At 49.3% G+C, this 26,729-nt stretch overlaps 10 protein-coding genes across 10 annotated transcripts; 6 read left to right on the top strand and 4 right to left on the bottom strand.

Annotated features, from left to right (window-relative positions):
• Positions 1–320: 320 nt before the first annotated feature.
• On the top strand, positions 321–2,058 carry FSUBG_46 (uncharacterized protein; the record flags this gene model as incomplete). The annotated part of the gene is made up of 2 exons (XM_036682606.1): positions 321–1,115; positions 1,177–2,058. 2 exons carry the CDS (start codon positions 321–323, stop codon positions 2,056–2,058), a joined length of 1,677 nt encoding a protein of 558 aa, XP_036544184.1.
• An 841-nt stretch (positions 2,059–2,899) lies between these two features.
• Positions 2,900–4,123, top strand: FSUBG_47 (spore coat SP96 precursor; the record flags this gene model as incomplete). Its single annotated transcript, XM_036682717.1, has 1 exon — positions 2,900–4,123. The coding sequence occupies one exon, from the start codon at positions 2,900–2,902 to the stop codon at positions 4,121–4,123; it is 1,224 nt and encodes a 407-aa protein (XP_036544185.1).
• A 1,162-nt stretch (positions 4,124–5,285) lies between these two features.
• FSUBG_48 (unc-45 like b) lies at positions 5,286–7,778 on the bottom strand (the record flags this gene model as incomplete). Its single annotated transcript, XM_036682826.1, has 3 exons — positions 5,286–6,171; positions 6,227–6,934; positions 6,988–7,778. 3 exons carry the CDS (start codon positions 7,776–7,778, stop codon positions 5,286–5,288), a joined length of 2,385 nt encoding a protein of 794 aa, XP_036544186.1.
• Positions 7,779–8,631: 853 nt separating this feature from the next.
• Positions 8,632–10,351, bottom strand: FSUBG_49 (cytochrome P450 monooxygenase; the record flags this gene model as incomplete). Its single annotated transcript, XM_036682937.1, has 5 exons — positions 8,632–8,745; positions 8,795–9,278; positions 9,322–9,447; positions 9,512–10,055; positions 10,105–10,351. 5 exons carry the CDS (start codon positions 10,349–10,351, stop codon positions 8,632–8,634), a joined length of 1,515 nt encoding a protein of 504 aa, XP_036544187.1.
• A 642-nt stretch (positions 10,352–10,993) lies between these two features.
• FSUBG_50 (methyltransferase) lies at positions 10,994–12,511 on the top strand (the record flags this gene model as incomplete). The annotated part of the gene is made up of 9 exons (XM_036683049.1): positions 10,994–11,113; positions 11,165–11,203; positions 11,256–11,366; positions 11,471–11,489; positions 11,542–11,693; positions 11,743–11,780; positions 11,830–12,230; positions 12,273–12,429; positions 12,478–12,511. The coding sequence occupies 9 exons, from the start codon at positions 10,994–10,996 to the stop codon at positions 12,509–12,511; spliced, it is 1,071 nt and encodes a 356-aa protein (XP_036544188.1).
• A 722-nt stretch (positions 12,512–13,233) lies between these two features.
• Positions 13,234–13,917, top strand: FSUBG_51 (alpha n-terminal methyltransferase 1; the record flags this gene model as incomplete). Its single annotated transcript, XM_036683159.1, has 3 exons — positions 13,234–13,436; positions 13,490–13,781; positions 13,885–13,917. 3 exons carry the CDS (start codon positions 13,234–13,236, stop codon positions 13,915–13,917), a joined length of 528 nt encoding a protein of 175 aa, XP_036544189.1.
• Positions 13,918–14,220: 303 nt separating this feature from the next.
• On the bottom strand, positions 14,221–15,031 carry FSUBG_52 (methyltransferase; the record flags this gene model as incomplete). Its single annotated transcript, XM_036683270.1, has 3 exons — positions 14,221–14,359; positions 14,409–14,744; positions 14,799–15,031. The coding sequence occupies 3 exons, from the start codon at positions 15,029–15,031 to the stop codon at positions 14,221–14,223; spliced, it is 708 nt and encodes a 235-aa protein (XP_036544190.1).
• A 1,171-nt stretch (positions 15,032–16,202) lies between these two features.
• FSUBG_53 (DUF1275 domain protein) lies at positions 16,203–17,095 on the top strand (the record flags this gene model as incomplete). The annotated part of the gene is made up of 2 exons (XM_036683381.1): positions 16,203–16,395; positions 16,449–17,095. The coding sequence occupies 2 exons, from the start codon at positions 16,203–16,205 to the stop codon at positions 17,093–17,095; spliced, it is 840 nt and encodes a 279-aa protein (XP_036544191.1).
• A 3,119-nt stretch (positions 17,096–20,214) lies between these two features.
• FSUBG_54 (uncharacterized protein) lies at positions 20,215–21,336 on the top strand (the record flags this gene model as incomplete). The annotated part of the gene is made up of 1 exon (XM_036683491.1): positions 20,215–21,336. The coding sequence occupies one exon, from the start codon at positions 20,215–20,217 to the stop codon at positions 21,334–21,336; it is 1,122 nt and encodes a 373-aa protein (XP_036544192.1).
• A 1,032-nt stretch (positions 21,337–22,368) lies between these two features.
• On the bottom strand, positions 22,369–22,962 carry FSUBG_55 (uncharacterized protein; the record flags this gene model as incomplete). Its single annotated transcript, XM_036683602.1, has 1 exon — positions 22,369–22,962. One exon carries the CDS (start codon positions 22,960–22,962, stop codon positions 22,369–22,371), a length of 594 nt encoding a protein of 197 aa, XP_036544193.1.
• Positions 22,963–26,729: the final 3,767 nt, after the last annotated feature.

A 26,729-nucleotide genomic window follows, 5' to 3' on the forward strand; every position in this document is an offset into this window, starting at 1 on the left:
ATCACAGCCATAAGGCTTGCCTAAGTTTAGGTAACAAATTCCTATGATTTGGCAAGATTCTCTGAAGTTTCGATGATTCATGTTACGTTATCTTGCAAAACTGTAGAAGGAGGTGGTCCACATCATGAGCTTACGCAACGAGATCGCGGTTGCCAGTGACAGTGCCAGTACCAATTTCACTTGTCTAAGGCACCCAGGCAACCACCACAACTTCCCTCATCCGCATCCACATCCGCTCCCTCCTCTTCTCTCTCACATCATCCACATCCGCTCCATCCGCTCCCTCCTCTTCTCTCTCACATAAATCTGTGCCCTCAGCCATGGAGTCCTGTCATGTTCTCAGATTGCCGGATGAGATACACGTCGCCGTGGCTGAACTCCTTCCCGGAAATGCCATCAAGTCGCTCCGTGCAACCTGCACCAAGCTGAACACCATCGCCTCGCCGTACCTCTTCCCTGTACTCTACCTGTCATGCCACCAGCTCGATCTCGACGTGTTCCGACTTGTCACAAGCAACCCGCTTCTCATCAGCGGTGTCAAAGAACTCGTGATTGACGACACCACCCTGTCGCCTCGTCTCGCCGACTGGGAGGTTTACAGAACCATGGCCTCGTACTCACACATGTGGCCCGAACGGAAGAATGCGTATCACTGGCCCCAAAAGTTCGACGAGGCAGGTCGTATTTGGTCCGATGAACCAGACAAAGAGTTCCACAATCTATTCACGTCTGTCCTCAAAGGCCACCACGAGAACCGCCAAAGTCATGCCGACATCATTGCCCTCAAGCAGGCTATGCCTCTTTTCAAGTCACTGCGAAGTCTCGTTATCAGCAACCGCACGGCCGATGACGACTTCGACTCAGGAGCGCAGAGTGAAGAGTCGAGTAGCCCAGTTGTCAAAATGTGGAGGCGTTTTGGGGCAACCAAGCAGGAGCGACCTCCTTTCCCACCCAGGTGCGACTGGATAGCGCCATGGCACGAGCCTGGTTCCAGAGCCGAAGTAATGCAACTCGACTTTTTCAACGACGATTTAGAGAAATACATCAAAGAGTATGGGGTGCCGCCTACCGCCGATGAGCAAGAGAAGCGTGATACAGCAGATGCTCAATCCGCCGTAAGTCAAAGGCTCATTTAGCCATCTCCCTTGTGCCAACCCAATCCTGATGAGGCTTTAGACAGAAGATCTCGCGAGCCACAATGGGTTTCTTGACGGGTACCATTGCCGCATGGTCGGCCGAGAAGCCCGTGCTGTAATCATCGCCCTTGAAGTCCTCGGGGACCCAAGTATCCGTACCCGTCTCACTGAATTCAGAGTAGATGCCTCTTTGGAGGTAGGAGATACGTCATTATATCAGCCCGGCCTCCCGATCCTTCTTTTCGACAGCCACGAGTCTCCATTCCCTCCAAAACTCATCTCTTCTTTCTCCAGCAACTGCATGACCAAATTTCACCTCGTCCTAAGCGACTATCGTGATGCATTTGATGGTGCATTTATCGGCGGGAAGTCGATGGATCAGGGAAACATCGCCCAGCTTCTTGCCTCTATGCCCCAACTGGAGGATCTTCTTCTAGAGCCTCACGGCATGAAAGTGTTCTCTGCAATTCCGGATGACGTTACCTTTCGCCGACTTCAGCGCGTTGAGTTCAGCTGCGGTGAGATAGACCCTCAGAAACTCGTCGGGTTCATTCGGCGCCACGCCTCAACCCTCAAATTTCTCACCGTTCAGTATTGTTGCATTGATCCGGATAATTACGAAGATATTTGGGAGGATGTCATGCGCGATATCCGCCACATGCAAGATGCAAAGGCTTTGGACCTTTATGACGGGCAGGTCACCGGTGCTTATGTCGATGCGCCCAGTGAAGGCTGCGGAAAGAACAACACACTGGACCTCGGAGGCCCAGAAATGGTTCGCCATTGGGAATTTATGTTTTTCTCATTTTGGAGGCGGTACCATGAGTACCGGTGGGAATTTCAGAGTGATGACGAGGAGGGCGGCGCAAGCGATCTGGAGAGTGGAAGCGAGGGCAGCGAGAACGAAGCCTCTGGACTGTAGCATGTCATGTAATAAAGTCATCCTAAATTTATAAAGTTATCCTAAGTTTATAAACTCATCCTAAGTTTATACAAAACTCATCAAAAGGTCCTTCTAATATTTTATTAAAGTACCTAAGCTTTTCATCTCTTAGGGTTGACGTCCAGACTTTTGGCTTCTACGTTTTCTCTCGAGAGGTGACAAAGCGATTGACAGCCTACATCTCTTGGGATAACAAGACTTGGAAATAGTCTTTCCTTCATTGACAGAGCTTGTAGAAATGCGTGACGAATGAAATGCGCTCGCAGAGTGTTCGTCGAGTTAAATATCAGTAATTGTACACGAGTCTTGCAATGTTTTAGATCTTCGGTGAGTCGCAAAATCGAAAGCCTTGGGTTGAAGAACAAGGTGAATCGAATAAAGAATATACCAACCCATGATAAAGTTCTCTCAGGTATCCTAAGTCTTTGGTCACTTGGGATTTTATTCATTTGTTCTCTGTTACCACATCGGTCATAAACTGGTGAACTTTAAGGCAATTTGGTGAATATTGAACATTCAATGTGAGATGATTGTTTTTTGTCCTTGTTTGGGGTATTGACGACAGTACGTTTGCTGTTGTTCTATTGGCAACAACCATTTTGTTCGGTGACATACTACTATCCTTTGTTACCAAGAACACTGAAACATGTAACTTACAGATTCTCATATATAATAAACTGAAATGGCCACCAAATATCATCTCACTTCTCCTCATCCATCAAACACTTGCATCTTGCATCACAACAACAACCAACTTTCATAACTCAACAATCAACACATACAACATTCTACTAAAGAAGTATCACCCACAACCATCAAAATGCCTTCTCTCTTCTCAACCCTCAGCGTCCTAGCCCTCGCAGCTACCCAAGTCTCCTCCCACGTCATCATGGTCGAGCCCCACCCCTTCAACCTCGACACAGAACCCCTCTACCAAACCTGGCCCCTCAGCGCAGACCTCCCCTTCCCCTGCCAAGGCCGCACCCAGCACCCCGAGCAAGTCACAAAGGTAACAGCCGGCAAGACCCAGCTCGTCAAGTTCTGGGGCAGCGCCGTGCACGGCGGCGGATCGTGCCAGTTCAGCGTCGCCTACGGAAAGGAACCCCCCAAGGATCCTAAGAAGTGGCATACCATCTACAGCATCATCGGTGGTTGTCCCGCTGAGGCGGAGGGTAATATTCCTACTACCGGTACTGATCCGCATGGGCGGGAGAACGGTAAGGAGTGTGGGGATGATACGGGTAAGGAGTGTACTAAGCAGTTCAACATTCCGATTCCGAAGGATATGCAGAATGGACCGGCGACGTTTGCGTGGACTTGGTTTAACAAGATTGGTAATCGCGAGATGTACATGGTCTGCTCTCCTATTGAAGTCGTGGGCGGGAAGGATGATAGTAGCTACGTTGATACGCTGCCTGCTATTTTCCGCGCCAACATTCCTGGAGAGTGTACTACCGGTGCCAGTGGAAGTGTCATCAACTTCCCTGAGCCAGGTGATTTCGGTAAGATTTACGAGCAGGGTACGCCTGGGAGTGAGGGTACTTGTGCCAAGGGTGTTGAGCCCAACTTTAAGGATGATGCTGCTGCGCCTGAGCCCGAGAAGCCTGCTGAGTCTGGTTCTCCTGCTCCCGCGCCTGAGCAGCCCTCTGCTCCTGTAGAGGGTGCCCCAGCTGCTCCCTCGGCTCCTGTTCAGCCAAGTGTCCCTGCACCCGCTCCCGAACAACCCTCTGCTCCTGTACCTGCACCTGAACAGCCCTCTGCCCCCGTCCAACCTTCAGCCCCCGCAGCCCCCTCTAGCATGGTCACCATGCCCAGCACTCCCGCCCAGCCCACCGATGCTCCCGCCCCCGTCGACTCAGCCAAGCCTGAAGCTGGCGCTCCCGCTTGGTCTGGTGAGTTCCAGGCCTGTCCCTCTGATGTCAAGTCGGGCATGATGCACTGTTTCTCCGAGACTTCTTGGGGTATCTGCAACGGGGGCTGGGCTTTTGTCTCCACCGTTGCTGCAGGTACTAAGTGTATTGACGGCGCTATCGCTGCTGAGTAAACTCTAGTATTTGTGATTGACTTCTTGTTTTTGTTTAGGATTTTGTGATTGGGGTTTTGGGATTATTTGTTTATTATAGGAAAGATGAAATAAAAATGATTTTTTTTGGGTGTGCTCAAGCTCTCGCCATAGTTTGTGACAATACGTAGTAGACAGTTCTTTTCCCCGGGAGGCGATGTCCATAAGTCAGACAGGTCCTTGGCGACGCTCAACTTCCTCAATGCTTTGTCGTTAGCTCGTTTGTCTTACTATAAAGAACTCAACTCAAATTGGTACAAGGACCACTTCCGTGAGGTCACAGGTAAGGTAGCCTTGAACACCGCTATCGTCAGTACTACAGCAATAATGCAGACCATGTCGAGAAAAAGATCGAAGCTCCCTACACGAGTCGGGTCGTCGATTTCACCGGTCTCCACCAGCAGCACCTCGCCGATCTGATTGATGGTGTGGGTTGAGAACAACGTCACTCCACCGACGCCTACAAATTACACTGTCGTTGAGGGACAGGTTGAGGTCGTCGGCACGTAAGGGCATCCGGCCTGTTGTTGAGCTCTTTGTGGACGATTCAAAGCGCACCCAGGTAGCTCCAGGAGAGAGAAAAGTGTTTCACGTCAAGGTTCAAGTCCCAGATGGCGTTGGTCAAATACAAAGCTTCATAGCGCAGTGTGCCCCGGCTTACGGGGGGTAGTTGAGAGTTATCGACAGGGCGGTCGGGATCATGGCTCGCTGTGGCATCTAGGGCTGTCTTGTCACCGTATTTGACACACCGCCGGATGTAATCGATCGTGCCTCTGTGGCCATCGGCATTGGGAATTGGAGGATAACTCGCGCTAGAAAAACCACGCGTGAATGCTCCGTCTGTACTGGTATGAGCAGATTGATTCACCGATAAGCGCTAGCTACCGAGGAATACCACTGACTCTACTCAGAAACAGTCAATGGTGCCCTGACAAAGGCGGAAGCCTCCTAGAATAACGCGCGGCACTTGATTCAACTTCACGGTGATGGGACAAATCTCTGGGTGATGATTCAATTCATGCGCTACTACATCCGGGTAAATGTGCCAAGTTCCATCTACCATGGCAAGATTCTCAATCGTAGCTATCTAGCAACACTTGCCTGTTATTCATCAACACAATCTTCACGCGAGATCATCCCAACATCAGGTTCGCTCCGCCTTGTTGCCAGTAGCAGGCATGACATCCCACATCGAATCCCCCTCACCAACAATGATCGAGTACGCTACCTGAGCATAATGCTCAGCGACAGGAACCAAGTGCGGGTTGATCTCCTCGTAGCACTCAATTAACTGGAAGAAGAGCCACGGGATGTGATGTTCCATCATTCCCCACTGCTTGACTTCAAAACGAGCCTGGGCACTACCGTTATCTGGGGGAGTTGCGAGAATGACAAAGCCCATGGTCTCAAGACCCTTGATGAGCATTTCAGCAGCCCTAACAAAATCTCCATCCTGACGGCAGCGAATTCCGACGTAGGCATAAAGTTGGGCGATGCACCAGCGGATCTGCTTGGCGGGTTTGCCAGAGTAGGTCTTCTCGACAACACGCAGAAGCTTAGTCGCCTTGTCAAGGTCGAATTCTTGATCGGAAGGCACCTGCACGTAGAATTCTTTGCTGAACTCTTTACGCTGAACGCGAACAGCCTCGGTGGTCTTGAGTCGGCTCTTGCATAGTTCGCAATCACATTTGAATCCCCATTTGGCCAAGCCCTTCTGAACATCCTGGTAGGACTCCGAGTCCGTAGTTGCGCGGTAAGGGAATACCAACTCCGTGTCAGCCGGGATGTCTCGCGCCGCGCGGACGATGATCATGTCACCGATGAATGCGCGGCGGCAATTACCGACACAGGAGTGGTTAATGGAAGAGGCAAGAAGCCAGACACCGACGGAGGTGAAGAGAGGTCTCTCACGGGTAGAGGCACAGGCTTCGGGGGCTGGGTTGCCGCTCCAGACGTTGTTGCCACAGAAGTCGCGAGTGGATCGTGGGGCACCGAATGAATTGAGAGAAAGGATCTTCTCGACAAGGAAACTGCGACACCAGATCAACAAGTGTTCCATCGGGAACCAGGGGCAAGTCAACTTACGCATCAACAACAGGACGTCCATCCGCCTTGGTAGCATTTACCGGTTTGTAATCCCCATGGTGTAGCTCGGTAAAGGCAGAGAGGGCTTCCGGATCATGGTACAACTTCTGAACAACCTTGGGCCAGAGATTCGCCGATGCACCAGACGTCAAGCGCTTGGTGTTGAAGTTGACCATGTGGGTGCATTTGTCCATCACTCGGGTCTCGTCGATGAATGAGTACTCAAAGGCCTTCTCAACGAGGAGTAAGTCGCCCGCCTTGACAGCTTTGGTGGTGAAGAGACCGCGACCGCGACCAGGCGACTCCCGGATCTCAACAGGCTTCGAGTAGGTGGCGCAATCAATCAAGGGAGCTCCCTTGGCTGCCTTGGCTGTCTCATACATCTTGTTGAAGTTGTATTTACCCGTGTTCTGCTCTGTCAGTCGTGTCTTGGCAGAAAGAAGAGTTGTCTCGGCCGCCTTGCTGCTAGGAAACTTGTCCAGGAGGTCGATGAGCATGGCTTCGCAATCCTCGAACCGGTTCAGTCTGTAGAGGGCGGTGGCATGACGGAACAAAGCCTTCTCGGTAGGCGCCTCGAGGTCATAAGCCTGGATGGCATCTAGCAGTGCTTCGGCGGGTCGACCAAGCTTGAGGTTGGTGAGGGAGCGGTTGAGGTGGGCCAGCTGCTTGTCTTGGGGAGTCTCGGCGACATTGAGGGCTTCGGAGTACCTGTAGTTCACAATGTTAGCTATAAGTGAGTTGAAGGAGAATGGGCGACTGACGAGTGATGAGCTTCTGCCCAATTTTTGTTGCGAAAGGCCTTGTTGCCGTGATCGCGGTAGCCATGACTGGTCTTGTCGTCTCGGCACGGGTCAACTTTCCATGCCTCGGGGATTCGTCCATCGGCATGGCGTAGGGGAATGATGTCGCCCGGATGGTCGACTCTCAGCGAGTAGTAAGGCTGGGGAGCCTGACAGAAATTCGGGGAAATGGTGTCATTAACCCGCTGAAAGAAAGGGTTCTTGACGATGCATACACCATAGTCCAACATTGTCCAGTTGCAGGAGATTTCCTTCTCCAAGGGCTGGTGATACAGCTTGAGCAAGACAGCCGTGCCCGCCTGATCCTCAACGATGAACATGACAGCCTCATGACGGTCGGCAGACGACAACTGGTGGAGGAGAACCTTTGATCCCCAATGGTGAGTTTCGAGACGCATCTCGGAGATGCTGATGGGCTTGAGGTCCTTCTCAGGGATGGTGCAGGGTGGATAAGGCACTTCAACAGTGGTGATGGGGAGAGCCATTACTGGATGGTCTTCAAGAAGCTTGGAGTTGGGGAAAGGGTAGTCGCCTCCGCAGGCCATTCGGACGAATCCGCCAGCAGGGGATAAGCCAGGCGTGGTTATGGCCTTGCCGAGTGCTCGGATCATGAACAGATTGTTGACGGTATCCTTGGCGGGATGATCGGTCACAAGCTGGCCCTTCTTCGTCTGGGCCTCAGCCAGGGCTGCTTCGGTGGTCTTGACCCACTTGACAAAGGTTGGGTCGAATGAACCGTCGAGGAGATCCATCGTGACGGCGCTGTGGTTGCATGAACTGGCGTTGGTGATGGACGGTAAAGAACGATCGTAAGGGTGAAAGGATAGGAAGTCCCCGGTGATGAAAAGAGACGAGGACGGAGAGGAGAAGTTGCGAGAGTAAGGCGGCGGGGGTGGTGAAGATAAGGAAAGTCACGGACTGGAGTTGGACAGGAAGGAGCGCTGGTTTTCGGGCGGCAAGGCAACAATCTTTGTTTGTAGTGAAAGTTCGCCCGTTCCCGGGCAGGTGCATTGCAAGACCGCGACTTGTAGCAAACAGCAACTGCCCGCACCGACAAACAGTGCCTGCAACTGCAAGCTGAATGTTTGGTTTTCAGCGTTGCACAAACGGGAATAGTGGAGTCAATCTCCCGTGGGAGGTTACAGCTAAACTGTCAGTGAAGTGACAGCGGTAGTCGGAAACACCACTTTCCGGGCTGCTGTGTTACTGTTTAGGTACAATAGACATGTGCTTGCCCGGTTAGTCCCATTTTTGCTGTTGTCTCAACTAAGGTACCTATGCTTAATTCCTCTCGTTGCATGTTTCACCTGCCACATCCTGCCCGCTGCATCTCGCTACGGCTATCCGTACACTGCCCAAAAACCATCCAACTGCATGTGCATCTAGATAGGTAGTTACTAGAGAATAAATCAAGCAAGGTGATGGCTGAGGTTGTTCCGGATCGCAGAGAACTTTTGTTATTGTTTACGTATCTTGGAGGTTTCTAGCTACAAACACAGTGATCGGAGCAGACGCAATTGGAAGTAAACTATTATGGTGCATACAGGAATCCAGCAACTCCATTGTACATGTTTCCGTAACCGTAATCAGATGATCCTTGACAGTTCAATCTCTGCGATGAACGCGAACCATGAGTTCAGACTGTGAGAAGATACCACAGTTGAACACAGTCCAAGGCTTGGTAGGATCACAAATCGTAAAGTCAAACCGTCTCAGCAACTAGGTATACACAATTAGCATCATCCCTCTCAATCAACATACCACTTACCTCAACATAGACCTTATTCAACTCCATCAAAGCAACCGGTCTCCCCAAGCACTGCCATCGTCCATAACTAAAGATCAACTCCAGCGCATTCTCCATCTCCCTCAACTTCTCACCCTTACTCTCCAACCATCTCTCCGGCCTAAACTCTCCCGCATCAGAACCCCATATATCCTCACGGCGAAAGATTCCCCACGCGCAGTATCCGATTTTGGTACCGCCGGGAATGAACTTTCCTTTCCAGGTGTCGCCTTGTGGAGGGACTTGTTTGGACATTAGACCTGCGACGGGGGGGAATATGCGGAGACCTTCTTTTATGACGGCTTGGAGGTAGGGGAGATCACGGCCGATTGAGTCGGGGATGATGGGTTCTGAGAAGTGGGTTTTTGAGATTTCGGTGCGGAGGTTGTTGTATACGAGGGGGTTTGTGATGATGTGAAGCATGGTTGAGCGAATGGCTGTAGCTGTTGTATCCGAGCCCGCGACACTGCAACCATTAGCCAAGACACCAATTGAGGCCTGGGACTTACATTTGTAACAGAATCTCCGACTCTGCTTCTTTTTGTGTAAGGCCATGAGCAACAAAAGACCCAAGCATATCCTTCTGAACCTTTTTATCGGGTCCAAATCGCTCAGCAGTGACCTGTTTCGCAATTCTTCAATCCGTCAGTACTTCCATTTCACACAAGTCAATCAAACACCGTTAGAACTCTCACTCACCCCATCAACTTCCCAAAGCCAAGCCTATCCTTCTCCGACGGCAAAAGGCTTTTGAACAGTGGCGAACTCAAGACCTTGACTAGCCACGGAACAACAGTTGTCACCATAACAGCTGGTAGCGTCTCCTCCGTGATCTGGATATACTTGTACACATCAGAATCCGTCTCCAGAAAACCAAACGGTTCACCAAACGCGAGGTCCGAAATAACATCTAGAGTGAAAAACTGCGCCCGGCGACCAAAATCGACGGCCCTTTTCTCGTCGGCGTATTTTCCCAATAACTTGGTCAAGGAGAGTATGTTGTTGTCAATCTTTGATTCGAGATTCTCCACCTCACGGCCGCCGTAGCCAGCTGACATTTTAGAGCGCAGCTTGAAATGCTCGTCTTCATCGCGCCACGAGAGAATGTTGTTGTTGCCAGGGTCGAAGCGCATGCCGTCGTACCAGTCTGATCGCCGATATTCGGTTCTTACGTTGAGGATGTGCCGCATTAGTTCTGGGTCGTCGGTGAGAAGATCGTTGGGTCCGACTCGGGCGATTGAGCCTGTCGAGATTATAAGCTTGGGATGTGACGCGATTACTAGATAACTTACCATATTGTTTAGTGACCTCCCAAAAGTCGAGGTAAGCTCTTCCACCGCCGACTTTCTTGATTAACCACCATTTTGAGATGGCTGCGAGGCGAGGGCCTTTAAATTCGCGCAGGCGGTTGTACTGCTGCCATGTTGAGATGGTTGACCAGAGTGCCAGGAACACTGCCACGAGTCCTGCGATTGCGATTGATGGACGAACATCACCAGCAATTTCGCGCAAATGGCCAAGAAAAAAAGCCGCAGCCATGATGGCGATGCCAAGAATAATCTTCAACAATGACCGGTGCTTATATCACCAACCGTTGAAGCTGTTGGTTCCCGGGAATAGTTTACGATTAGAGACCAACGGCCCGAACCCGTGGGGACTTGGCTTTACAAAAAGGAACAATTCTACAGGCCAAGGGGGATCATTAATGTTCCAAGCCCTCGGCAAGACAGCGAATGCAAACGAAGCTCTCTTGTGTTCCAGCCCCCCCACATAATCTTTAGCGGACTAAACTCAGCGCTAGACCCTCTAGACCGCTAAAACCATCCTCTATCGCTCTAGTTTACACGCCATCGACCGCGGAACCCGGGAAATCAATCGCTGGGATCGGAGAGGGGGCATCGTTTTAGGGTCGATGATCCGAGAATCAAGGTTGAGTATTGCCTTGAAAGAGAAGTCAGTTGAGAAAGTGACTGTTTTAACATGCCAGCCACAAGTCACGTCAGTTGTGCTTAGTTGTCTCTTCACCCGCAACGTTTTATCCCAGTAACGAGGCGCGGCTCGGCACGTTATCTTGCTTATTCAGACCAGCGGGGGAATCGTGTGCTTTTCTTGTTCACCTTTAACGTTTTTTTGCCGATTCACAACATACAGCGCAACGTCGTGCTTCAACACATTGGAATGATGACGGCCGACACACAGGCTGAGAAGCAGGCGGGTGATGACGTTGCGGATCTCAAGACAGCTGTGACTGAGGGAGATAGACAGGCTCCCACGACTGATGAGAGCGCGCTGCAGGCCGAGGTTCGCTGCAAAGCTTGCTGAAGGGAATTGACAGGAATTAATGATCTATAGAGCGAGCATGATTTTCCTGATGATGATTCAGCGATCGGGGTATGCACTATGGGATTGATTGTTCGTGGACTGGGCAGACTGACGAATGTAGGAGAATGCTGCGAGCAGTACAGCGTCGATCAATTCAAGCATCATGGCCTATCGCACTGCGAATGGAAGAACATACCATGCTTCCAGAGAGTCCAGTACGAAACCCGCTCTCGTATGAAGCATCTACTAATTATTACAGTCAATTATGTACTCCCCAATGATTCGGGATGAAGCCACGTGTCTCATCAACTCATCGCTAACACTGCGCTTCATCAGTCCGAGCAAGAACCTTTAGGTGAGTGAGTTTATACGGGTATTGGCCAACATGGACTAACTGGGCTACATAGATCTCCAACATCATTTGTTCACCCTCACTCTTGGCGGGAAGCTTTATCTTAGTCCGATTGGAGATACCAAGCATTTGAGCCGCGCTCTTGATGCAGGAACCGGTACTGGTGTCTGGGCAATTGACTTTGCTGACGCTCACCCCGAAACTGAGGTACAAGACCTCACTCATCTCACTCACCACACCGTACTAATACTTTCAGGTCACCGGCATTGATCTCAGCCCCATCCAACCAAATTTGTACGCCCTCCAACTTGACCATTCAGCTCATTCTCACTGACGATCACAGCCTCCCCACAAATCTCCAGTTCCAAGTCGACGACCTCAAGGACGAATGGACATTCTCCTACAACTTCGACTTCATCTTCGCCCGCATGATGACCGGCTCAATCGGCGAGTTTCCCAAATTCTTCGCCCAATCCTTCAACGCGCTCAGTCCCGGCGGGTGGGTTGAGTGCCAAGACATAACATTCCCCGCGCAGTGCGACGACGGCACTCTCAAAAGGGACTCTTACATCGAGCAGTGGTCTAGTTTCATGATTGAAGCGACGAATAAATTCGGTCGCACGGCGGAGAGTGCGAAATTCTACAAGCAGCAGATGATAGGTGCCGGGTTTGTGAACGTTACCGAGGTGGTGTACAAGTGGCCGACTAATAGATGGCCTGCTGATCCTTATTATAAGGAACTTGGTATGTTGTTTGTTACTATGGGGAGTTGAGCTGACGATTTAGGATTTTGGTGTAACCATAATATCGCTGGTGAGCTGTCCGGTCTTTCCATGGTGCTCTTCACGAAAGGGCTGGGTTGGAGTCCTGAGGAGGTAGAGGTGTTTTTGGCAAAGGTTAGGGCGGAAATGAAGGACAGACGCATCCATGCTTGGTGGCCTATGTAAGTCATCCTTAAATTTCTGAAGCGTGGAGTACTAACAGGTTCTAGACATGTTGTTTATGGCCAAAAGCCCGAGGCCTGAGCACGACGCGATAATTAGTCTACAACTTTTACTATAATGAATTGAATGATTGAACGTCACTATCAAAGATTCTTTCTTACTTCAGCTAAGCATTCACTTTTCTGCCATCAAATTAGATTCTCTGGGGAAATGATCATCATCTGGGGCGGTGAAATATAGGCCTGTTATTAAAGACTGTTTACAAGATGCTCATACTCCCCAGTTTGAGCCAGCATGCTATTCAAATATCGGTATTAGAAGCCGGTGTTAGCTCACAAAGGTTCCAGACTCATACTTAAGCATTCAAAACCAATATTTCAAGCAATAGCGTTATATCTGGTTTAAACTTCACCCTAGCTGTTGTTCGTGACAGGGGTATGGGATCACATCACGTTACACCATTAGAGGAATTTTCTCTCTGTCATACGTCCAATGAAATTAACCTCGACAATTAACCTCGACCGTTCTAATATTGCTCTCAGATCCTATATATCTCACGTGATGGCACCTAGAAACAAACTTCCTTCTACCAACTCTACAAGGTGAGAGGTATTTAGTCCCCATCTGTCGGTGAGTTCATTAGACCAAAGTCTGGACCTCGCTTCTACGGTTCTACCCAAGTGGATTCCCTGCCTCAGGCATTTTAGACCTCTGCTATTTTTAATCCGGTTCTACCGGCGATACGAGAAAAACCTCCCTCGAAATACTGTAATTTTTTTCGACTGCAGACAACAACATTCAACATGGTCCAACATCCACTTCCCGATTCATTGATATCAACGGATGAGGCGATGAACTACTGGCAGAATGTCGCCGCTAGCGTCGACGGCATGCTCGGCGGTTTTCCCTCCGTGTCGAGGATCGACTTACAGGGCTCGCGGTCATTCCTAGCTAAGCTGGGGATTGGCAAGCCCCGGATTCCGAGAGCGCTAGAAGGCGGAGCTGGGTTAGTAAATCTTTAGACATATAATTTCACATTGATCTGACTGTCTCATGTAGAATTGGTAGAATCACTAAAGGCTTGCTGCTCGATGTCGCTGAGACGGTGGATATCATTGAGCCCGTTGCTAAGTTCACCGCTGTTTTGGTAGATACCCCCGGTGTAGGCCAGATTCACAACATTGGTTTGCAGGAGTGGCGCCCACAAGACTTCAAGTATGATTTGATCTGGACGCAATGGTGTGCGGGTCAAATATCCGATCTTCTCCTCGTCAAATACCTCCAGCGCTGCGCTGCTTCATTGACTGCCGACGGGGTCATTGTTCTCAAGGAGAACTTGAGTGATTGTGGGGTATGTACGTACGACGAGGTCGACAACTCGGTAACACGGTATGCTTACACGTCGCGAACTAACCTTGAGGTTCATGCTGATCGTTTAACTAGAACAGATCAAGGCTTCAGAGCTATTTTTCGCAAAGCTGGATTGATGGTTATCCGGTCTGAAGTGCAGGCAGACTTTCCTAAACATTTGCTGCCTCTTATGATTTATGCACTGAAGCCAATTGGACAAGGAAGGTCTCTTCGATCGTTTGTTCGATAAGTTGTTGGTTGGGTACGCTTCTTCAGCAGCCAATCACCGGTCTAAGATGGCGGCTCGCGCGTCTAAGTTGTTGGCTTGGCATAATTTTGTGGCTTCGAGATACGTGACATACTGACGAATATAGAAGTGACATTGTGCACTGACTTTACTTGCTGAACTAGGTGCAAATGAGAGAAAATCGTGGTGTTGTTTATTGCTCTAGTCGAAGAGCATACATCTTCAACGGGAGTAGTTGACGGTTCTTGACAACCGGGAATCCGTGCTGCATATCTGATCTCACCAACTTCAGTCCCGCTCTTTTAAAAAGCTGCTGGAACTTCTCATCCTCTCTGTTCACTCATCAGTCATCAACTCCCAAAAACCAGCTGGATTTCTCACCTTGTAACGCTGCCGTCAAGCTCATCAAACTTATCCTGCCCCCATGTGCTCAAATTCTCCTTAAACACGATAAGCCCATGCTTCTTTTCCAGCACGGATTTGCACCTCTCCAAGAACTGCAGCAGCTCCTCGTCGTTGAGATGGCCTATGCACCATTGGATCCAGATAAGATCGTAGACAGCTCCTTCGCTAGGCTCCCATTTCTCAAGACCGACGTTGTGGATTTCTCCTACGCCGGGTTTGCTGCGTAAGGTTTCTGTGAATTTGACCACGGGCTCAACGACATCGACCTGATCTGCAAGCTTTAGCAGAAGACCCTCCGTTATCCTGCCAATTCTAGGATATTCACCGTCAGTATTTTGAATCCACAGCTATCTCACAGAAACTCACCCTGCTCCACCCTCAAGAACCCTCGGTATCCTCTGTCTGCCGCTCTTGATTCCTATTCCTAATCTGGCAAGAAAAGTTCGCGAGCCTTGAAGATCGATGCGGGAAACGGAAGGCATGACCGACAGAACACCGCCAAGCATCCCATTATTGTCGGATTCAACGGACTCCCAGTATTCTTTGCATTTTTCTGCTTGTATTAAGCTATCGGGTTGTGAGTTTGCTGTGTTCGACATGATGGGTAAGCTGTGAGTTGGTGCTTAGAGGTAGAAAATCCGCCTCTCAATTTTGCCTGCATAAAACATTTGTGCTGGGTGCTGCGCCACACGTGGCTTGCACCTACGAGATGTCAGTCCACGAATTTCTTCGTTGTGGAAATTGGCTAGTAGCTTTTAAAGACGCTTCAAGGATGATAATAATTATTGATATAATTCAGGGCTTCGGACCGAATGCCAATCGGCGTTATCGCTTGACACAGCTAATAACTGCAATGTTGCTGTTGAAAAGCCAAAACGCCACAGCAGTCGTACAGGGTAAGTAGATACTCGAGACAACAAAATTAATACGAGTGATCAATTATGAATCCGAAAGGCCTTATAACTAGGGCATGATTCTGTCTCAGTCTGTAGTAAAACTGTATATAGTTATCCTTTTACTCAGTTGAGCTGCTGAAAGTTGCCCGCTGTACTCTTTTGGCATGGCGACTACATCGAGAATATGCTTAGAAACCGATGATTGTATTTGGAACTCTTTCTTCTTGGAGGAATGCGCGGTCGCTCAATGCCTAGAAAAAGTGATCTCGGCATGGGGAGCTAAGTGCCGGCTTGGCAGTACGCGATTCTTGGTATTGTTTTGTCAATAGAAGGCGCTCCAGTAAGGTGAGGCAGTGCACCTTGGCATGTCTTCTCTCTTTGAAATTTGATGGTTTAATTACACTGTGATGCAGCTATTCAAAGTAGAGAAAAGACTATAATTTTGGGTTATAAGCAACGTTTTCTAATATATATAATTCGTCTTATCCACTAATACAGCGCCCATAAACGATATTTTGCCTGTTTACCCAGACTAGTACACGTACGTATCGTCTGTGCACTCTTCTTGGCGAAGCAATTCAGAGCCGAAATCACCGGATCCCAATTTCTTTCTCACTCAGCCCAGACAATTTTCGCTCCGAATAATAGTGGGCCCACCCAGCACGTCATCTCGATTAAAGGTGTGACTCTTTTCTTCTTCTCTCCCTTTAAAATAACTTTCGAGGCGTCGACTAAGAAAATATTTTCAATCTGTCAAAGACGTCATAACTCAGAACCTCGTTCTCACCGTTGCATCAGAACGGTCGACGTTGGGAATTGAACCGCAAGCACGAAAAAAAAGACACTTCGGCAAAACCTCCGAATCTCGGTCAATATGCCCGACTCTGGCAGCGATAACCCCGAAGCTGGGCCAAAGGGAGAGAACAAGAGCCCTGTAGCCAGCAGATTCACGACGGAGATTGATACGCGATGGGGTGATATTCTGCTGCTCATTTGCTTCTTCGTGGCTGGTCTCGTTGATAGCGCTGCGTTCAACATGTACGGCTGTTTCGTCAGTATGCAAACAGGTCAGTCCATATCCCTCAATTGATATCTCAAACCTCAAACTCACATCTTCCAGGAAACACAATCTTTGTTGGCCTAGGCGTCAGCCATCAACCCGAGAATCTACCTGGAAAAGCATGGTCTCGCTGTTTTCTCGCCATTGTTTGCTTCGCCTTTGGAGCTCTCTTCTTCTCAAGCTTCCATCGATACTTCGGACCTCAGAAGCGTTGGGTTCTCATCACGTCATTCCTCATCCAGGCTCTTCTCACTGGCCTTGTCGCCATCCTCGCCACGACCGGCGCTGTCTACAATCATCCCCACGGTCGGGAGACTGTGCACGAGAATGGCTGGATTATCGAGAGAGTCCAGGACTCATTCCCAGCAACTGACTACGCTGCCATCATCATCCTCGCTTTCCAGAGCGCAGGCCAGATTGTTGCCAGCCGTGTCCTCAAGTACAACGCCATGCCGACCATTGTCCTGACAAGTTTGTACTGCGATATGATGAGCGATGCAAAGCTCTTCACTGCTCCTATCAACGATAATGCCGATCGAAACCGAAGAGCGACCGGAGCTGTGCTTCTCTTCGCTGGTGCTGTTTCCGGTGGTTTCCTATCCAAGTCTTGGGTTGGGTTCGCCGGAGCGCTCTGGATTGCGGCGTTCCTTAAGTTGTGTATCACTTTCGCTTGGGTTCTTTGGAAGCCCAAGTCCTCCAACAAGTAGACGAAATGGAGTCAAGGATGGACGAAAATAGGTCGAATTATGCTTTGAGTCTAAAGGCGCGCGTAGATGTTAGCGTTGATATCCAATGTCTAGATGAAAACAGATTCCTAGAGGTCTATAGAATAGAATAGAACAGTGATTAATTGAGATTTGATATCTTTTCTCGGAAATCGATTCTGGGTCTCTCAGTCCTCGCGCACTGTTTCCATACTGCTGGCAAATACTTACACCGCCTTATATGTCTCCCTCAGTTGAGGGCTGATTTGTGTATTAAACTCAGCATGATTTTGCTATCCGAGAGAGGTTCAGGTACATAATGGCTGAGAAGGGTCGTAGCCAGTATGATTTCATCGAATTTGAGAGGCCCTCGGTGAACTCTCCCCCCGGGACCAGGCCATAAAGCCCAACGTCGAATTCTCCAGATGAAATCCTTCAGGCTATAATATTGATGACTCATCACCAGATCATGCCATACCAACATGGAAGCTATGTTTCCGTTAGCGATGCAGTGAGGCTGCATCAATATGTCAGTAGACAGCAGGCAGCTATGGGGGCCATTGAGGCTATTACCAGTAACAATCGGAAAAACCGCATCATTTTTCTCGGTTAATTCAGTGAGGCCTCCTTCTTTGGAAGCGATGCTGACATGGTGTCCTGCTTCTTGAGTGAGGCAACCCCACTCAGCCAATGAGTCTCTATTCCTGCATCTGGAAGATCCTCAGCTCATGACAAAACGGGTAGCTGAATTAACGTTTTCTACAACTTCTCGGTTATCAATCTGCATTTTCAAGCTGTCGAGCGGCACAGCAGCGTTGCTGACCTGATCACGTCTTACGTGGATAGCCGTTCGCCCAGTAGGATTCTGCCTTGCTTACGCTTCAACATGGATTTCTTGTCGCTAGCCAATAAGAGCAAGGCTTGTAGACATGTCTCGTAAGGCTCTGGAGAGCGTCATCCGTCAGCATGATATGATAAAACCTTCCTAATATGGAATACCGTGAAAAGTCAGCCCTTCACTTTATTTCGGAGAATTTATTCCGAAACAGTAACCGTTGCACTTTAGACATCCTTTTCAAACCCCTTGCTTCTTGAGTCTGCAGTTTGGTCAACGGGCTGGTCAGATTCACTCAGGTGTGATACCGTGCACATGAGAGTTATCAGTCCTGGCTTCATACGCGACACCCAACCTGCCACATAGATAACAAGGCTCAGTTCCTCGCGTCCGTCCATCTTGATTGTTGCTTCTCATGCTTGAAGTTCTTCAGAGCGACATCGATGATACTCAACTTCTCGGCAATTTAGAGACAGAATACCTCCATCTGTCTATTGTCTGTTAATACAACCTGCGAGGCTACCCACAGTCCCCCCCTCCCCATATATCACCAACCGGCTTTTGCCCTTTCATACAGACTCCACATAAAGCTCACAATGTGTGTCTGGATCATGAACACCAACCATTTTCTATGTGGCCACTCAAACCTGACACGCGCATTCTCCATGAAGACTGGGTGCTGGTTCACCTGTAACGTCATTACGGCCGAGGTTGTAGGTCAAGGCGTCCACAACTGGTCGAAGCCTTGTGCTTCCTGCATCTCAGCTGGCACTTACTGGAAGAGGGGAACTAGATGGTACCATAGAGCCTGATCTCGCAGGCCAGAAAGGCTTTTCTCCAAATATTTGTCTTCAGGTCAACGGCGGCATTCATCGCAGTGCTTGCCGTTTACCATGGCCGCGAGAGAGAACAAACCGCTGTGCAGTTATCTTGTGGTAGCCCTAGGAGTTTCGTTAGGCAAAGCGTGTGTCTGGGTGACGGAAACTCAAGCGAGACGAGGTGCTTGCGTCTCAACGAAGGGATATGTTAGGGAGGTGCATTTGTCGGAGTACTGAGGCATCGTTGTGTTATCGGAAAGTATGGAAGATCAATGGTTGTATCTGAATACTTTGATGGCTTTTTGTAAATAGTTTCTAGAGTTTATGTAACGGAGCGCAATCGTTATGATCTAAGTATATCATCAGTGCTCCCAATATGCCGCGATGGTTCCTTATCTGTCCCCAAAACTAGCCGCCTCCACTGAAGGCTCCTTTCTAAAACTCCTATGATGGGGATCCTCATGCTCTAGGTTATTCAGCTGATAGCTGTGCGCGGGTCTTTGCCTCCATTTCCCGCTGGATTTGGATGGATTCTCTCCTTGGTACTTCAACTTGGCTGTGAGACCGACAAAAGTCAAGACTCTCGGAAGGCATGTTCTGAGGAACGGCTCCAGCCGCATCAAGTTGTTGCATACAATGCCCATTCTGAGTTCGACCAAAGACCAGACACCAGCCTCGGCTTGTTTACAGGTGAAGTCGGGATTGGTGGCCATGATGCGGACGTAAGGAGCTCGGACGATGGATGCGATCAGGACACTGCAGCTTCGATTAGTATTTCGTTGTCTCGCAATCAACCCGCGGATATATACCCAGATCCAATCGACGGAATACCGCCAATAGCAACCTTTTGTCGCAATGATGTTTGAAGATTATGCAAGGTGGGCAGTGGCAGAATCATTAACCCAATGTATCCCGCGGGATCAACTCTGCTTCGGAGGAGATTCAGGTCAGTTAACAGGCATATAGCTCTCGCTGGAGGTATTTTGAGAATCTTTGTTCGTCTAGGTATTCTCTCAAGTCAAGTCCTATCAAGCGAATGATTAGTGTTAATGGCCTGATCTTATCAACAGTCAGTGGACGAGAGAGACATGCAGAAAATGGTAAGAGTCGGTCTTCTGAACTAGCAACGAAGGAATTAGCGTAAAATCAATCTCGGACGATGAAACATGAGTCCCGCTGACAAATTGGCGGATGTAACTCCCGGCCGCATCTTCAAAGGTGAACCAACGATTCTCTTACATGTACAAGCTACAACGGACCAGGACTTCAAATGGACGGGACATCCACCCAGTAAAGAGTTTATGAGTCGATATGAGAATCCACAAGCGAGTCATGCCCTTGCAGATAGGCCTGCGGGGAGCGGGTTGCAATGAGGGCCCGACAAGGGTATATAATCTACGTTACTGGCTGATGGAGCAAAAAGGCAATACCACTTTCTCTCCCCGTATCATCCGCTTAAACAATCGATCATGATGTCCAAATCGCTTGTCACGGAATCTCGAGTCCCGAGGGGTAACTTCAACAGTGAAACGCCGTTGCCGTTAACACCGGACGAGGTTACTTCTGAGTGGCTATCGGAAGCTCTTGGCATTGTTGTGAAGGACTTCAAGATTAGTTCCGTTATACACGGCACTTCGTCCAAAGTCTTTGTGGATCTTGTATTTGACGATGGCGTCGAGACTGAGATTCCTAGTAGGGTTATGCTCAAGGGAGGGTTTAACCCAGTGATTCGCGAGACGGTTGCTCAGATGCTGCCGACTTACCGCCGCGAGGCTGAGTTCTACTTTCACGTTGCGCCGCAGACTACAATTCTTCTTTCCAAGATCTGGTTCACCGGTACAGATACCGTCAACGGTCAAGGCATATTTATCATGTCGGATGTATCAAGCGAAGCTACCTTCGGGAGCCCCCTGGAACCATGGACTCCCGAGTGTGTTGGAGAAGGTCTAAAGCAACTCGCTAGCCTACACGCAAAGACATGGAACACCAGTGAAGAAAAGTATCCCTGGCTCTTTGGAAGGGATGGAGCAAAGCTGGAGAACCCAGTCCGGAATATTATTCTGGCGCTGCTGGAGCCTGCACCATGGGAAGCACGCTTTGACGAAAAGGTTCAGCCGTCTGTGGCGACGGAACTTCTTGACCCTGACCGCATACGCAGAGCATTTCAGGCCCTGTGGAAATATGCAGATGCGGATAAGAAGTATCACTCACTCTTTCACGGCGATGACCATGTCGGAAACACGCTGGTTGCGAATGACGGCACTCCTGGGTTTATCGATTGGCAGGGTCTGCAGTATGGGCCGTCGGTTCTCGACTTGGCTTATTTCCTCACGGGTGCCCTGACGGTTGAGGATAGACGCAAGCATGAAACAGGTCTGGTTGATACGTATTTGCAGTCTTTGCATAGGGAGGGAGGGCCGAGGTTGACGAGAGAAGATCTTTGGGATGATTATCGGCGATATAGTCTGCAAGGCTTCTTGTGGGCCATGACTCCTCAGACTATGCAGCCAGATAAGGTGGTATTTGCTATGGCGGAGAGATACTCTGCTTGTATCGTTGACCATGGAACTCTCGAACTGCTTGGGGTTTAAGTAGTCACTATTAGACATAGAAGATTACGGAAACTCAATTGTATTCTACTTTCCCTGTAGGATTGGAAGTTTTGGAGTGAGAGGCGTGATTGTTTAATTTGATAAAATTACTGCCTGTTGGTTTTACTATGTATGAGCTTTGTCCTCAAGCCTTTCCCTCGAGTAATGGCTTTATTTCTCAGGTTCGTTGTGAGAGCAATGTTAAGCTAGATATCGTCGATGGGCTCCCGGTCGGTGGCATCAAGACTCTTTGGGAATTTCACCAGCAACCTCTGTTAGTTGGTTGCACTTTGTTGACTATTGTCCCATAGAATTTTAACTCATCAAATCTCGGCTTCCTAGTGTTATGTCATCGATCTGTTAGTGCAAAGCTGTTGAAGGGTGCAGGCCTATAGGACCAATCTACCCGCCTTGACCCCTCCCAAAAACTACGGCTTCCGAGCCAATCACAGGCCTGCACGCCTGCCAGCTTAATCCCTATCGGGCCTAGCCTGAGGGGTGGTGTTGAAGGGTGCAGGCCTATAGGACCAATCTACCCGCCTTGACCCTTGAAGGGGCCTCTTCACTTTTGGTCTCGCGGCATCTTTAACAAAAGCCACCACACTAAGTACTGTACCTTAGTGTTGGAATATGATACACCGCGCTAGAGTCGCTAGCGAACACATCCAGCAAACAACTGAGACAGCTATTAGGTGCATATCGCGTAAAAGCCAGTTTGACAAACAAATATTATGATTTGATAATAACCTTGAGCTACACGATAACTTATCATCTACTGCCTACAGAGCCTCACAGCCTGTTCGAACATATCCCGTTATCTCATTATGATTTGAGTAAATATGACTATCTCCCTCATCGTCATCAACAATTATTTTACATTGAACGTAAACCCCGTACCAACATCACTTCCGGCCAGTGTGTAGCACGTAGCCTCGAAGCCCTCGCTAACATCGTATTGAACGGCCCCAACACTGGAATGAAAGACAAGTGTTGAGGACAACTGGTCCAGGTCTTAACGGTAACAAGACCAGCCTAGACAGGGACAGCCTCGGTAGGTTCATAGCCACAGGCTCGGTCGAAGTAGTAGAAGCTCATGGGCGAAGAGACAGTGTAAAGCTGCATGGCTGAGACCTCGGCGGTATAGAAGTAGCAGGTCTTGTACTGGACATCAAAGCTGACAGCCTTGCATCCGCCACGGCAAGCATCAAGGCAGTTCTTCATGTTACCCTCAGCCTGCGACTTCTTGTACCAGGGGGTGTTCGTGGCTCTAACGTAGCCAGTAGCTCCACAGGTCTTGCCAACAGCGTCCGCGACGCAAGCTCGATCGAAGTAGTGGAATGTCATGGGCGAGTTGGTGACCTGGTAGAGGCGCATCTTGGAGACTTCTGCGGTGTAGAAGTAGCACGTCTTGTACTGGGTGTCGAAGCTGATGGCTTTGCAGCCGCCGGTGCACGAGTTGAAGCAGCCCTCGATGGTGCCCTCGGCTTGAGACTTCTTGTACCAGGGAGTATCTGTGGCGCCGACGTAGCCGTTTCCGCCGCAGATGGGCTCAGATGCACCTGCGAGGCAAGGGGAGGCATTGGAAAAGGCCGCGAGGGCAGTAGCAAGGACGGTTGAGAAGCGCATGGTGATGGTTGTTATGGTAGTTATGAGGATGTTTGTAAAGTTGCTTGAGAGAATGCAGTACCATAGAAGCTGGCTCTCGCGGTGCTTTATATAGCAGACTCTGGATGAGCCGTTGGCAATTCTTACATCTTTTAACGCCCTCGCATCCGTTTAGGGAGTTGACCGTATGATTCGGAGCGACTCCCACCGACTTCCGAAAGCTGAAAGGCTGAATTAGACTATTGATCGACCTGCATGACTTTTTTAATAGTTCTTGCTTGGCTGCTACGTTGTTTGCTGCTAATTGTGCTTTTATCCTTGGCCTTAAAAATCGGAGATATCAGCATGGTGTCCCATTGGGTCTAATCAGCTCTTGGCTAGGGTAAAGTCTTAGAAAGATAAGCACCAAAACATCCGAAGTAAAAAAGCCACAACTGATGGACTAACGGCTTTTAGCCGGGCAGAGCATGTGTTGTTTCTTGGGCAGTTGGTAGGCTGCTGACCAGTCCACAACAGGTGCAACGGTGAATGCAAAGGGGTTTTGGGACGCAGAGATGATCGCCAAGATCTGGGGTACTCTGAATGCAGATCTGACCGAGTTTTCAACAGGACCCTTTGTAGATCTTCAGACATTTTTAGATACTGAATATTGTGTATATGATTCAAAGATTGCCCATATTCACAATTACTTCAGAGATTTGGCCGCGTCACCCCGCGTGAGATGAGAATGACGAGGTTCGTTTAGAGTTGACAGTCGCCCAAGGCTTTCAATAGTTCAAAGCCACAATTCTAAGCGAGCAAACGTGCGGCTGGATCATGGCGGCTTTATAGCTCCGCGTACAGTACCCAGTTAATGCTCCGACAACACTCCAACTTCTTTTCATCACAATAATCTTGGTGTGCAGTTTTAATTAGTAGTCGGCCACTGTTAACAGCGCACTGTATAGCCGCCAACTTGGAAATCATCAAGGTCGTAGCAATGTGCCATTGGCTCGGGGTGTCGGCCTTACCAGGATCTTGGGTCACAGCAACGGAAGACCCGGGGAAATGTGCGGAATTATGCTTCCTGTCCCTTGATGGTTGTGTACCATCGGACCGGTGCAATTGGACCAACTGAATTGCCAAGAAACGGTGGCCCCTTGTTGGGTTTTCAGCTTGCCACGCTTTCTTTATATCAGAACCAACCACGCGATAAGATAACCGAGTGATACGACGCAGCGTCGGGTTTAGACACCGCTGGGACACAGTGACTCAGTGTTTGTTTGACCTTTCAGCACCTATGATTTCAATAGCCTGATGCTAACGCACGAGGTGGTTGCATTCAAGGTAGAACTGAGCAAGTTCATCCACAGTAATTGTGAAAATGAACTTGATATCATCATTCTTTCCTGCATCCCTAGCAATAGTATGAGCTATTAAGACGTCAATTGTCTACCATGCCCAGCCATATTGCGTCGTCTAGATCACACAAAGAGGTCACCAGCGCTCAGGGATGGTAAAATAAGCATACGTCATTGGCAAAGGCGCTAATATAGGGAGCCCCCTCTTAGCTGGGCACCTCTCTTCATATCCTTGTCATATTCTCCAAAGGTACACCCCTGAAGAAAACTCCAGGGAAGAACTAAAGCCGTGAGCTGGCAGTGAAATATCTGTTCTTTAGAGCTGCTCACAAGTGGAGAAGACATTGCTGTATCTTGTCCGTGAAATGCTAGAGGTTGCACGCGCGTTATATAGACTACTTTCGTCTTATACTTAGGTAGTGAGCAAGCTTTTGCAGACTCTGCTGGTCTGGAGGCGTAACCGTGAAACATAACTCACGTACGGAGATTGATCCCAAGTACCAAGCCAGTGTTGGAAAGCGAAAAACAACTGCTGACAGGTAGTCGAGAGTACAAGGTTACCTCCTACACGCAACAAGGCGCGTTGAGCAGCCAGCTGGCCCTGTCGATCCAAGCAGGGATAGTTTTAGCTCCGACACAGGCTTCGATATTTTGTGAGGGGTTACAGAGGTTAGAGTTGCGTGAATAAAAACAAGGTGATTGTCGAATGGGTCTTGTCCGTAGTCATTGATGTCCAATACTGTATACAACAGAAAGTCCGTTTGGGGAGATTAGCCAGATTCGGTTCCTGTTTTCTCGTCTGATCTGTGACAAGGCGAATGTCTAAGGGTGCGACAAGGAATTGGGTCATGGTCCATCGTATAGGGGAGATACGCACCTAATTAGCGCAAGTAGCAATCAACAACCCAATTCACAAGACAGCGTTGGTTCTTATCCTAGTGAGCGACGGTTTAATCTCGGCCGTTCGATATAATCAGTATTCCTTCATGTTGGAGTGCTCTGCCTGCGACTTGTCGCCATTGCCTACTGCAGTCGATATGGATCAAATCAGGCTGTCGTCCTACGTTGCGGCTTAACGTCACTTAGAATTTGCTGGCTAGAACTACAACAATTCCCGTGGGTCGCTAGACATGCATTCTTATCCAATCCCTGTGAATCCCTCATTGTGATTTCTGTTGCACTGCCACCCTGGAGGATGAAACTGGAAACGTAGAGTCAACACTCAACAGGCCTGCAACGTCAGGCTCGCAGTAGTTTCGGAACCTCTGGGGAGCTTGGCCTGATGAGACCATACGGATCTGGTCCATACCCTACAGGAGGGTCTCAGGCGTTAAATGAACCCTCTTAGCATCATCAGTCCCAAAGTCGCGCTAGCCGCCGCTGTCTAGAAATGCGCGATTGAGGTCAAAAAGATCATTAGCACCATCGCCGTCGCGGCTGACTCGCTCTCGACCTAGCTGAAGAGGCCCGACTTATTCAAGGAGCCTTGTAGGGTGTTTAAATCGCGCTGCAAGATAATCAAGAAGCAATCTCGCGACACAAGGTCGACGGGGATTTCTCCATTGCTGTCAAGGGCTGCCGCGCGACATCGGCGTGCATCCAACAGGAGTTTGAGCTGTTTTCTTATCAGCGTGACTATAAAGCTGGTTTCATGGCATTTTGGAAGGAAGACGACACGAGAAAGATGCGCCTTGATCGCGAACGAGAAAGTATCTTGTTGTTGCTTCAACTTCTGAGCCTGTAGGCCTGACCCCAGTTATCGAATGCGCAACTGTACTCCCTAGCTGACTGCATCGTCAAAGAAGCTCGGTACAAGAGTTTGAGTCGCTGGTCGCCAAGATATAGAGTGTTTTAGTTGCGGCGCAAGAGGATATAACGGCTGTCATACCAACCTACTGGCCTTGCCGTGATACGATTCTTGACCCTCTTGATAAGGGAACGGTTGATAGCATCTATGCGAATTGGGAGAATCGAGAGAGCGAGCTGAGTACAGATGAGTTTGACTTTGACCACGCACTCATCAACAGACGGGCGTATCTTCGAGCTCTCGCTCAAGCACAAGCCAAACGCAATCGAGAGTTGCCACCTCGCAGAGAGCTTGATTGTCCCTTCCGGCAACCCTATGGTGAGGCAATAGATCTAGTCAAGTATCTCATTGATTTGGGTTGCAAGTCGAGTCAACAGACTACTTCGATGCCGTTATATATACCTCCGCCGCCGTCCTGTACGAATCTAGTAGGTCTAGATTTCATGGGGAGAACTGTGGATAAAAAGGTTGATAACTCTGAAAGTCCTGACAGTTGTCAAACCGAGAGTAGCAATGCAAGGGATAATGGACCATTTGAGAAATTCTGACTCCTCACCTGAGTCCAGAGATAAGAGTTCACGAGACCTGGCGCCTAGAATTCGGCGACGGACTCAAACTGCGACTAAGGATGCAGTGACTGG

The sequence above is a fragment of the Fusarium subglutinans genome, assembly GCF_013396075.1.
Source record: "Fusarium subglutinans strain NRRL 66333 chromosome Unknown NRRL66333_c0000001, whole genome shotgun sequence".
Classification (NCBI taxonomy): Eukaryota; Fungi; Ascomycota; class Sordariomycetes; order Hypocreales; family Nectriaceae; genus Fusarium; species Fusarium subglutinans.